At 56.0% G+C, this 12,606-nt stretch overlaps 1 protein-coding gene across 1 annotated transcript in view; it reads left to right on the top strand.

Moving 5' to 3' along the window:
* LOC140358755 (protein kinase C and casein kinase substrate in neurons protein 3) overlaps window positions 1-9,795 on the top strand; it is a 68,715-nt gene extending 58,920 nt beyond the window's left edge. The window contains exon 10 of the mRNA XM_072443800.1: window positions 9,656-9,795. Within this exon, the coding sequence (XP_072299901.1) occupies window positions 9,656-9,765 (110 nt within the window). The 3' untranslated portion in view covers window positions 9,766-9,795. The remainder of the gene's footprint in view (window positions 1-9,655) is intronic.
* The last annotated feature ends 2,811 nt before the right edge of the window (window positions 9,796-12,606 follow it).

Genomic DNA, 12,606 nt, shown 5'->3' with positions numbered 1-12,606 from the left:
CGTTGTGGCTCTCTCACGTGGTGGCTCTCACGTTGTGGCTCTCGCACGTTGTGGCTCTCGCACGTTGTGGCTCTCTCACGTGGTGGCTCTCACGTGGTGGCTCTCACGTTGTGGCTCTCGCACGTTGTGGCTCTCTCACGTGGTGGCTCTCTCACGTGGTGGCTCTCTCACGTGGTGGCTCTCTCACGTGGTCTCACGTGGTGGCTCTCTCACGTTGTGGCTCTCTCACGTGGTGGCTCTCTCACGTGGTGGCTCTCTCACGTGGTGGCTCTCTCACGTAGTCTCACGTGGTGGCTCTCGCACATTGTGGCTCTCTCACGTGGTGGCTCTCTCACGTGGTGGCTCTCTCACGTTGTGGCTCTCTCACGTGGTGGCTCTCTCACGTTGTGGCTCTCACGTTGTGGCTCTCTCACGTTGTGGCTCTCACGTTGTGGCTCTCTCACGTGGTGGCTCTTCTCACGTGGTGGCTCTCTCACGTGGTGGCTCTCTCACGTTGTGGCTCTCACGTTGTGGCTCTCACGTGGTGGCTCTCTCACGTGGTGGCTCTCTCACGTGGTGGCTCTCTCACGTGGTGGCTCTCTCATGTGGTGGCTCTCTCACGTGGTGGCTCTCTCACGTGGTGGCTCTCTCACGTTGTGGCTCTCTCACGTTGTGGCTCTCTCATGTGGTGGCTCTCTCACGTTGTGGCTCTCACGTTGTGGCTCTCACGTGGTGGCTCTCTCACGTGGTGGCTCTCTCACGTGGTGGCTCTCTCACGTTGTGGCTCTCACGTTGTGGCTCTCTCACGTGGTGGCTCTCTCACGTTGTGGCTCTCACGTGGTGGCTCTCTCACGTGGTGGCTCTCTCACGTTGTGGCTCTCACGTTGTGGCTCTCTCACGTGGTGGCTCTCTCACGTGGTGGATCTCTCACGTTGTGGCTCTCTCACGTGGTGGCTCTCTCACGTGGTGGCTCTCTCACGTGTTGGCTCTCTCACGTGGTGGCTCTCTCACGTGGTGGCTCTCTCACGTGGTGGCTCTCTCACGTTGTGGCTCTCTCACGTGGTGGCTCTCTCACGTGGTGGCTCTCTCACGTTGTGGCTCTCTCACGTGGTGGCTCTCTCACGTGGTGGCTCTCTCACGTGGTGGCTCTCTCACGTGGTGGCTCTCACGTTGTGGCTCTCGCACGTTGTGGCTCTCTGACGTTGTGGCTCTCTCACGTGGTGGCTCTCACGTGGTGGCTCTCACGTTGTGGCTCTCGCACGTGGTGGCTCTCTCACGTGGTGGCTCTCTCACGTGGTGGCTCTCACGTTGTGGCTCTCGCACGTTGTGGCTCTCTCACGTGGTGGCTCTCTCACGTGGTGGCTCTCTCACGTGGTGGCTCTCTCACGTGGTGGCTCTCTCACGTGGTGGCTCTCGCACGTTGTGGCTCTCTCATGTGGTGGCTCTCTCACGTGGTGGCTCTCTCACGTGGTGGCTCTCTCACGTGGTGGCTCTCTCACGTTGTGGCTCTCTCACGTTGTGGCTCTCTCACGTGGTGGCTCTCTCACGTGGTGGCTCTCACGTTGTGGCTCTCGCACGTTGTGGCTCTCGCACGTTGTGGCTCTCTCACGTGGTGGCTCTCACGTGGTGGCTCTCACGTTGTGGCTCTCGCACGTTGTGGCTCTCTCACGTGGTGGCTCTCTCACGTGGTGGCTCTCTCACGTGGTGGCTCTCTCACGTGGTCTCACGTGGTGGCTCTCTCACGTTGTGGCTCTCTCACGTGGTGGCTCTCTCACGTGGTGGCTCTCTCACGTGGTGGCTCTCTCACGTTGAGCTTTCATGTATGTGGTGGCTCTCTCACGTGGTGGCTCTCTCACGTGGTGGCTCTCTCACGTTGTGGCTCTCTCACGTGGTGGCTCTCTCACGTTGTGGCTCTCACGTTGTGGCTCTCTCACGTTGTGGCTCTCACGTTGTGGCTCTCTCACGTGGTGGCTCTTCTCACGTGGTGGCTCTCTCACGTTGTGGCTCTCACATTGTGGCTCTCACGTTGTGGCTCTCTCACGTGGTGGCTCTCTCACGTGGTGGCTCTCTCACGTGGTGGCTCTCTCATGTGGTGGCTCTCTCACGTGGTGGCTCTCTCACGTGGTGGCTCTCTCACGTTGTGGCTCTCTTGTGTGGTGGCTCTCTCACGTTGTGGCTCTCACGTTGTGGCTCTCTCACGTGGTGGCTCTCTCACGTTGTGGCTCTCACGTTGTGGCTCTCACGTTGTGGCTCTCTCACGTGGTGGCTCTCTCACGTTGTGGCTCTCTCACGTGGTGGCTCTCTCACGTGGTGGCTCTCTCACGTGGTGGCTCTCTCACTTGGTGGCTCTCTCACGTGGTGGCTCTCTCACGTGGTGGCTCTCTCACGTGGTGGCTCTCTCACGTTGTGGCTCTCGCACGTTGTGGCTCTCTCACGTTGTGAATCTCTCACGTTGTGAATCTCTCACGTTGTGGCTCTCTCACGTTGTGGCTCTCGCACGTTGTGGCTCTCGCACGTTGTGGCTCTCTCACGTGGTGGCTCTCTCACGTGGTGGCTCTCTCACGTTGTGGCTCTCTCACGTGGTGGCTCTCTCACGTGGTGGCTCTCTCACGTGGTGGCTCTCTCACGTGGTGGCTCTCTCACGTTGTGGCTCTCACGTTGTGGCTCTCGCACGTTGTGGCTCTCTCACGTGGTGGCTCTCACGTGGTGGCTCTCACGTTGTGGCTCTCGCACGTTGTGGCTCTCTCACGTGGTGGCTCTCTCACGTGGTGGCTCTCACGTTGTGGCTCTCGCACGTTGTGGCTCTCTCACGTGGTGGCTCTCTCACGTGGTGGCTCTCTCACGTGGTGGCTCTCTCACGTGGTCTCACGTGGTGGCTCTCTCACGTTGTGGCTCTCTCACGTGGTGGCTCTCTCACGTGGTGGCTCTCTCACGTGGTGGCTCTCTCACGTGGTGGCTCTCTCACGTGGTCTCACGTGGTGGCTCTCTAACGTGGTGGCTCTCTCACGTGGTGGCTCTCTCACGTAGTCTCACGTGGTGGCTCTCGCACGTTGTGGCTCTCTCACGTGGTGGCTCTCTCACGTGGTCTCACGTGGTGGCTCTCTCACGTTGTGGCTCTCTCACGTAGTCTCACGTGGTGGCTCTCGCACGTTGTGGCTCTCTCACGTGGTGGCTCTCTCACGTGGTCTCACGTGGTGGCTCTCTCACGTTGTGGCTCTCTCACGTGGTGGCTCTCTCACGTGGTGGCTCTCTCACGTGGTGGCTCTCTCACGTGGTGGCTCTCTCACGTGGTCTCACGTGGTGGCTCTCTCACGTTGTGGCTCTCACGTGGTGGCTCTCTCACGTGGTGGCTCTCTCACGTGGTGGCTCTCTCACGTGGTCTCACGTGGTGGATCTCTCACGTTGTGGCTCTCTCACGTGGTGGCTCTCTCACGTGGTGGCTCTCTCACGTAGTCTCACGTGGTGGCTCTCGCACGTTGTGGCTCTCTCACGTGGTGGCTCTCTCACGTGGTCTCACGTGGTGGCTCTCTCACGTGGTGGCTCTCTCACGTGGTGGCTCTCTCACGTGGTGGCTCTCTCACGTGGTGGCTCTCTCACGTGGTCTCACGTGGTGGCTCTCTCACGTTGTGGCTCTCACGTGGTGGCTCTCTCACGTGGTGGCTCTCTCACGTGGTGGCTCTCTCACGTGGTCTCACGTGGTGGCTCTCTCACGTTGTGGCTCTCTCACGTGGTGGCTCTCTCACGTAGTCTCACGTGGTGGCTCTCGCACGTTGTGGCTCTCTCACGTGGTGGCTCTCTCACGTGGTCTCACGTGGTGGCTCTCTCACGTTGTGGCTCTCTCACGTAGTCTCACGTGGTGGCTCTCGCACGTTGTGGCTCTCTCACGTGGTGGCTCTCTCACGTGGTCTCACGTGGTGGCTCTCTCACGTTGTGGCTCTCTCACGTGGTGGCTCTCTCACGTGGTGGCTCTCTCACGTGGTGGCTCTCTCACGTGGTGGCTCTCTCACGTGGTCTCACGTGGTGGCTCTCTCACGTTGTGGCTCTCACGTGGTGGCTCTCTCACGTGGTGGCTCTCTCACGTGGTGGCTCTCTCACGTGGTCTCACGTGGTGGATCTCTCACGTTGTGGCTCTCTCACGTGGTGGCTCTCTCACGTGGTGGCTCTCTCACGTAGTCTCACGTGGTGGCTCTCGCACGTTGTGGCTCTCTCACGTGGTGGCTCTCTCACGTGGTCTCACGTGGTGGCTCTCTCACGTGGTGGCTCTCTCACGTGGTGGCTCTCTCACGTGGTGGCTCTCTCACGTGGTGGCTCTCTCACGTGGTCTCACGTGGTGGCTCTCTCACGTTGTGGCTCTCACGTGGTGGCTCTCTCACGTGGTGGCTCTCTCACGTGGTGGCTCTCTCACGTGGTCTCACGTGGTGGCTCTCTCACGTTGTGGCTCTCTCACGTGGTGGCTCTCTCACGTGGTGGCTCTCTCACGTAGTCTCACGTGGTGGCTCTCGCACGTTGTGGCTCTCTCACGTGGTGGCTCTCTCACGTGGTGGCTCTCTCACGTGGTGGCTCTCTCACGTGGTGGCTCTCTCACGTGGTGGCTCTCTCACGTGGTCTCACGTGGTGGCTCTCTCACGTTGTGGCTCTCTCACGTGGTGGCTCTCTCACGTTGTGGCTCTCACGTTGTGGCTCTCTCACGTTGTGGCTCTCACGTTGTGGCTCTTCTCACGTGGTGGCTCTTCTCACGTGGTGGCTCTCTCACGTGGTGGCTCTCTCACGTTGTGGCTCTCACGTTGTGGCTCTCACGTTGTGGCTCTCTCACGTTGTGGCTCTCACGTTGTGGCTCTCACGTTGTGGCTCTCACGTGGTGGCTCTCTCACGTGGTGGCTCTCTCACGTGGTGGCTCTCTCACGTTGTGGCTCTCACGTTGTGGCTCTCTCACGTGGTGGCTCTCTCACGTGGTGGCTCTCTCACGTGGTGGCTCTCTCACGTGGTGGCTCTCTCACGTTGTGGCTCTCGCACGTTGTGGCTCTCTCACGTTGTGAATCTCTCACGTTGTGAATCTCTCACGTTGTGGCTCTCTCACGTTGTGGCTCTCGCACGTTGATGCTCTCGCACGTTGTGGCTCTCTCACGTGGTGGCTCTCTCACGTGGTGGCTCTCTCACGTTGTGGCTCTCTCACGTGGTGGCTCTCTCACGTGGTGGCTCTCTCACGTGGTGGCTCTCTCACGTTGTGGCTCTCACGTTGTGGCTCTCGCACGTTGTGGCTCTCTCACGTGGTGGCTCTCACGTGGTGGCTCTCACGTTGTGGCTCTCGCACGTTGTGGCTCTCTCACGTGGTGGCTCTCTCACGTGGTGGCTCTCACGTTGTGGCTCTCGCACGTTGTGGCTCTCTCACGTGGTGGCTCTCTCACGTGGTGGCTCTCTCACGTGGTGGCTCTCTCACGTGGTCTCACGTGGTGGCTCTCTCACGTTGTGGCTCTCTCACGTGGTGGCTCTCTCACGTGGTGGCTCTCTCACGTGGTGGCTCTCTCACGTGGTGGCTCTCTCACGTGGTCTCACGTGGTGGCTCTCTCACGTGGTGGCTCTCTCACGTGGTCTCACGTGGTGGCTCTCTCACGTGGTGGCTCTCTCACGTAGTCTCACGTGGTGGCTCTCGCACGTTGTGGCTCTCTCACGTGGTGGCTCTCTCACGTGGTCTCACGTGGTGGCTCTCTCACGTTGTGGCTCTCTCACGTGGTGGCTCTCTCACGTGGTGGCTCTCTCACGTGGTGGCTCTCTCACGTGGTGGCTCTCTCACGTGGTCTCACGTGGTGGCTCTCTCACGTTGTGGCTCTCACGTGGTGGCTCTCTCACGTGGTGGCTCTCTCACGTGGTGGCTCTCTCACGTGGTCTCACGTGGTGGCTCTCTCACGTTGTGGCTCTCTCACGTGGTGGCTCTCTCACGTGGTGGCTCTCTCACGTAGTCTCACGTGGTGGCTCTCGCACGTTGTGGCTCTCTCACGTGGTGGCTCTCTCACGTGGTCTCACGTGGTGGCTCTCTCACGTGGTGGCTCTCTCACGTGGTGGCTCTCTCACGTGGTGGCTCTCTCATGTGGTGGCTCTCTCACGTGGTGGCTCTCTCACGTGGTCTCACGTGGTGGCTCTCTCACGTTGTGGCTCTCACGTGGTGGCTCTCTCACGTGGTGGCTCTCTCACGTGGTGGCTCTCTCACGTGGTCTCACGTGGTGGCTCTCTCACGTTGTGGCTCTCTCACGTGGTGGCTCTCTCACGTGGTGGCTCTCTCACGTGGTGGCTCTCTCACGTAGTCTCACGTGGTGGCTCTCGCACGTTGTGGCTCTCTCACGTGGTGGCTCTCTCACGTGGTGGCTCTCTCACGTGGTGGCTCTCTCACGTGGTGGCTCTCTCACGTGGTGGCTCTCTCACGTGGTCTCACGTGGTGGCTCTCTCACGTTGTGGCTCTCTCACGTGGTGGCTCTCTCACGTTGTGGCTCTCACGTTGTGGCTCTCTCACGTTGTGGCTCTCACGTTGTGGCTCTCTCACGTGGTGGCTCTTCTCACGTGGTGGCTCTCTCACGTGGTGGCTCTCTCACGTTGTGGCTCTCACGTTGTGGCTCTCACGTTGTGGCTCTCTCACGTGGTGGCTCTCTCACGTGGTGGCTCTCTCACGTGGTGGCTCTCTCATGTGGTGGCTCTCTCACGTGGTGGCTGTCACGTGGTGGCACTCTCACGTTGTGGCTCTCTCACGTTGTGGCTCTCTCATGTGGTGGCTCTCTCACGTTGTGGCTCTCACGTTGTGGCTCTCACGTGGTGGCTCTCTCACGTGGTGGCTCTCTCACGTGGTGGCTCTCTCACGTTGTGGCTCTCACGTTGTGGCTCTCTCACGTGGTGGCTCTCTCACGTTGTGGCTCTCACGTGGTGGCTCTCTCACGTGGTGGCTCTCTCACGTGGTGGCTCTCTCACGTGGTGGCTCTCACGTTGTGGCTCTCTCACGTGGTGGCTCTCTCACGTGGTGGCTCTCTCACGTGGTGGCTCTCTCACGTGGTGGCTCTCTCACGTGGTGGCTCTCTCACGTGGTGGCTCTCTCACGTTGTGGCTCTCACGTGGTGGCTCTCTCACGTTGTGAATCTCTCACGTTGTGAATCTCTCACGTTGTGGCTCTCTCACGTTGTGGCTCTCTCACGTTGTGGCTCTCGCACGTTGTGGCTCTCTCACGTGGTGGCTCTCTCACGTGGTGGCTCTCTCACGTTGTGGCTCTCTCACGTGGTGGCTCTCTCACGTGGTGGCTCTCTCACGTTGTGGCTCTCTCACGTGGTGGCTCTCTCACGTGGTGGCTCTCTCAAGTGGTGGCTCTCTCACGTGGTGGCTCTCTCACGTGGTGGCTCTCACGTTGTGGCTCTCGCACGTTGTGGCTCTCTCACGTTGTGGCTCTCTCACGTGGTGGCTCTCACGTGGTGGCTCTCACGTTGTGGCTCTCGCACGTGGTGGCTCTCTCACGTGGTGGCTCTCTCACGTGGTGGCTCTCACGTTGTGGCTCTCGCACGTTGTGGCTCTCTCACGTGGTGGCTCTCTCACGTGGTGGCTCTCTCACGTGGTCTCACGTGGTGGCTCTCTCACGTTGTGGCTCTCTCACGTGGTGGCTCTCTCACGTGGTGGCTCTCGCACGTTGTGGCTCTCTCACGTGGTGGCTCTCTCACGTGGTGGCTCTCTCACGTGGTGGCTCTCTCACGTGGTGGCTCTCTCACGTTGTGGCTCTCTCACGTTGTGGCTCTCTCACGTTGTGGCTCTCTCACGTGGTGGCTCTCACGTGGTGGCTCTCGCACGTTGTGGCTCTCTCACGTGGTGGCTCTCTCACGTGGTGGCTCTCTCACGTGGTGGCTCTCTCACGTGGTGGCTCTCTCACGTGGTGGCTCTCTCACGTTGTGGCTCTCACGTTGTGGCTCTCTCACGTTGTGGCTCTCACGTTGTGGCTCTCTCACGTGGTGGCTCTTCTAACGTGGTGGCTCTCTCACGTGGTGGCTCTCTCACGTTGTGGCTCTCACGTTGTGGCTCTCACGTTGTGGCTCTCTCACGTGGTGGCTCTCTCACGTGGTGGCTCTCTCACGTGGTGGCTCTCTCACGTGGTGGCTATCTCACGTGGTGGCTCTCACGTTGTGGCTCTCTCACGTTGTGGCTCTCTCACGTTGTGGCTCTCTCATGTGGTGGCTCTCTCACGTTGTGGCTCTCACGTTGTGGCTCTCACGTGGTGGCTCTCTCACGTGGTGGCTCTCTCACGTGGTGGCTCTCTCACGTTGTGGCTCTCACGTTGTGGCTCTCTCACGTGGTGGCTCTCTCACGTTGTGGCTCTCACGTGGTGGCTCTCTCACGTGGTGGCTCTCTCACGTGGTGGCTCTCTCACGTGGTGGCTCTCACGTTGTGGCTCTCTCACGTGGTGGCTCTCTCACGTGGTGGCTCTCTCACGTTGTGGCTCTCTCACGTGGTGGCTCTCTCACGTGGTGGCTCTCTCACGTGTTGGCTCTCTCACGTGGTGGCTCTCTCACGTGGTGGCTCTCTCACGTGGTGGCTCTCTCACGTGGTGGCTCTCTCACGTTGTGGCTCTCTCACGTGGTGGCTCTCTCACGTTGTGAATCTCTCACGTTGTGAATCTCTCACGTTGTGGCTCTCTCACGTTGTGGCTCTCGCACGTTGTGGCTCTCGCACGTTGTGGCTCTCGCACGTTGTGGCTCTCTCACGTGGTGGCTCTCTCACGTGGTGGCTCTCTCACGTTGTGGCTCTCTCACGTGGTGGCTCTCTCACGTGGTTGCTCTCTCACGTTGTGGCTCTCTCACGTGGTGGCTCTCTCACGTGGTGGCTCTCTCACGTGGTGGCTCTCTCACGTGGTGGCTCTCTCACGTGGTGGCTCTCACGTTGTGGCTCTCGCACGTTGTGGCTCTCTCACGTTGTGGCTCTCTCACGTGGTGGCTCTCACGTGGTGGCTCTCACGTTGTGGCTCTCGCACGTGGTGGCTCTCTCACGTGGTGGCTCTCTCACGTGGTGGCTCTCACGTTGTGGCTCTCGCACGTTGTGGCTCTCTCACGTGGTGGCTCTCTCACGTGGTGGCTCTCTCACGTGGTCTCAAGTGGTGGCTCTCTCACGTTGTGGCTCTCTCACGTTGTGGCTCTCTCACGTGGTGGCTCTCTCACGTGGTGGCTCTCTCACGTGGTGGCTCTCGCACGTTGTGGCTCTCTCACGTGGTGGCTCTCTCACGTGGTGGCTCTCTCACGTGGTGGCTCTCTCACGTGGTGGCTCTCTCACGTTGTGGCTCTCTCACGTTGTGGCTCTCTCACGTGGTGGCTCTCACGTTGTGGCTCTCGCACGTTGTGGCTCTCGCACGTTGTGGCTCTCTCACGTGGTGGCTCTCACGTGGTGGCTCTCACGTTGTGGCTCTCGCACGTTGTGGCTCTCTCACATGGTGGCTCTCTCACGTGGTGGCTCTCTCACGTGGTGGCTCTCTCACGTAGTCTCACGTGGTGGCTCTCGCACGTTGTGGCTCTCTCACGTGGTGGCTCTCTCACGTGGTGGCTCTCTCACGTGGTGGCTCTCTCACGTGGTGGCTCTCTCACGTGGTCTCACGTGGTGGCTCTCTCACGTTGTGGCTCTCTCACGTGGTGGCTCTCTCACGTTGTGGCTCTTTCGTTTGTGGCAGGTGAGGAGTTGTTGAAGATCGAGGATGAAGATGACCAGGGCTGGTGTCGAGGGATGAAGGTGGACGGATGGGAGGGGCTTTACCCGGCCAACTACGTGGAGGTGGTTTAGTTTCATATTGTGTCACTTCAGGTGGAGGGTCGGAGGGTCGGAGGGTCCAGGACTAAACCAGGACTAAACCAGGACTAAACCAGGACTAAACCAGGTCTAAACCAGGACTAAACCAGGACTAAACCAGGACTAAACCAGGTCTAAAGCAGGACTAAACCAGGTAGTCCTGGTTTAGTCCTGGTTTAGTCCTGGTTTAGTCCTGGTTTAGACCTGGTTTAGACCTGGTTGAGACCTGGTTTAGTCCTGGTTTAGACCTGGTTTAGTCCTGGTTTAGTCCTGCTTTAGACCTGGTTTAGTCCTGCTTTAGACCTGGTTTAGTCCTGGTTTAGTCCTGGTTTAGACCTGGTTTAGTCCTGGTTTAGTCCTGGTTTAGTCCTGGTTTAGACCTGGTTTAGACCTGGTTGAGTCCTGGTTGAGTCCTGGTTTAGTCCTGGTTTAGACCTGGTTTAGACCTGGTTTAGACCTGGTTGAGACCTGGTTGAGACCTGGTTTAGTCCTGGTTTAGTCCTGGTTTAGTCCTGGTTTAGACCTGGTTGAGACCTGGTTTAGTCCTGGTTTAGTCCTGGTTTAGTCCTGGTTTAGTCCTGGTTTAGTCCTGGTTTAGTCCTGGTTTAGACCTGGTTTAGTCCTGGTTTAGTCCTGGTTTAGACCTGGTTTAGACCTGGTTGAGACCTGGTTTAGTCCTGGTTTAGACCTGGTTTAGTCCTGGTTTAGACCTGGTTTAGTCCTGGTTTAGTCCTGGTTTAGTCCTGGTTTAGACCTGGTTGAGACCTGGTTGAGACCTGGTTGAGACCTGGTTTAGTCCTGGTTTAGACCTGGTTTAGTCCTGGTTTAGTCCTGGTTTAGTCCTGGTTGAGACCTGGTTTAGACCTGGTTTAGTCCTGGTTTAGTCCTGGTTTAGTCCTGGTTTAGACCTGGTTTAGTCCTGGTTTAGTCCTGGTTTAGACCTGGTTGAGACCTGGTTTAGTCCTGGTTTAGACCTGGTTTAGACCTGGTTGAGACCTGGTTTAGACCTGGTTTAGTCCTGGTTTAGTCCTGGTTTAGTCCTGGTTTAGTCCTGGTTTAGACCTGGTTGAGTCCTGGTTTAGTCCTGGTTGAGTCCTGGTTTAGTCCTGGTTTAGTCCTGGTTTAGTCCTGGTTTAGACCTGGTTTAGACCTGGTTTAGACCTGGTTTAGTCCTGGTTTAGTCCTGGTTTAGTCCTGGTTTAGACCTGGTTTAGTCCTGGTTTAGTCCTGGTTTAGTCCTGGTTTAGACCTGGTTGAGACCTGGTTTAGTCCTGGTTTAGTCCTGGTTTAGTCCTGGTTTAGACCTGGTTTAGTCCTGGTTTAGTCCTGGTTTAGTCCTGGTTTAGACCTGGTTGAGACCTGGTTTAGTCCTGGTTTAGTCCTGGTTTAGTCCTGGTTTGTTTTGGAAGTGTTGAGTGTTTCAGGCGTTTCCTGAGCGCAGGTTCTTGAGGTCAAACGTGCCGTTCACAAACTAAAGCTTGTGTTTGTCGATGTTTAAAAGCTTAAAACATGTGAATCTGCAACAATGCTTTTTTATGTATAAACCACGTGTGGAGAAGAGTTCATGATGGACTGTGCGGTACATATTTGGTGCTAAATTGTCAAATAGGAACTTTAAACATGTATTTCTGTCACGTTTGTTACACATTAATATGAACTGAGACCGTGAGGGCGATGCGTCTTACCGCACGCTAACGCTAATGCTAATGCTAACGCTAACACATGTCACTATTGTATTACACTATGCTCATGTTTGTATTCTATGTTATGCATTTAACTTAACCTCTGACCCAAAATATCTGTATCCAAAGGTTGATATTGAGGTAAACTGTATATTACAATTACAAACATATTATTAGATGATTGTTTATAGACACAATGAAATCCTTTTGTCACTTTTATTCTTCAATAACTTCTGCTTTTCTCTTCACAAAAGCCACTTTTGTCTTTTCATAACTGTTTTCATCTTCAATAATCCATGACGTTTTCAAAAGTGTGTCACCTTTTTGAAATAAATGTGTATTACTGTGCGTGGTCCATACTTTTGTTCCCTCCCACCAGAGGGTATCCGGTTCAAATCACAGGATAGGGTCAAGCGTCACATCAGGAGCGATCGCTGCGGCAGCAAATGACATTTCCAGTCATAAGATAAGAGAAGATGAAGTAAAAGAACGGATAACTTATAGAAAAAAAAAAAACACTTAATACAACACTTAAAAAGTAATACTACTTAATAAAAAGCACAAATAATAATAATAGTATCAAAAGTAACACTCTTATATACAGCAGACAGAGAATATTGCACCAATATGATTGACATAATGTATTGTACATGAATATGACGGTATTGCACATGGTTATGACAGTATTGCACATGATTATGACAGTATTGCACATAGGTATGACAGTATTGCACATGATTGTCAGTATTGCACATGGGTATGACAGTATTGCACATGATTATGTCAGTATTGCACATGGGTATGACAGTATTGCACATGATTATGTCAGTATTGCACATGGGTATGACAGTATTGTACATGGGCATGACAGTATTGCACATGGGTATGACAGTATTGCACATAGGTATGACAGTACACACATGGGTATGACAGTATTGCACATTATTATTACTGTATTGCACATGGGTATGACAGTATTGTACATGGGCATGACAGTATTGCACATGGGTATGACAGTATTGTACATGGGCATGACAGTATTGCACATGGGTTTATCAGTATTGCACATGGGTATGACAGTATTGCACATAGGTATGAGAGTATTGCACATGGGTATGACAGTATTGCACATGGGTATGACAGTATTGCAAAT

The sequence above is a fragment of the Eucyclogobius newberryi genome, unplaced genomic scaffold (assembly GCF_026437365.1).
Source record: "Eucyclogobius newberryi isolate DKJ021-1_F unplaced genomic scaffold, fEucNew1.0.hap1 SCAF_13, whole genome shotgun sequence".
Classification (NCBI taxonomy): Eukaryota; Metazoa; Chordata; class Actinopteri; order Gobiiformes; family Gobiidae; genus Eucyclogobius; species Eucyclogobius newberryi.
This window is presented reverse-complemented; position numbering and strand designations above follow the sequence as displayed.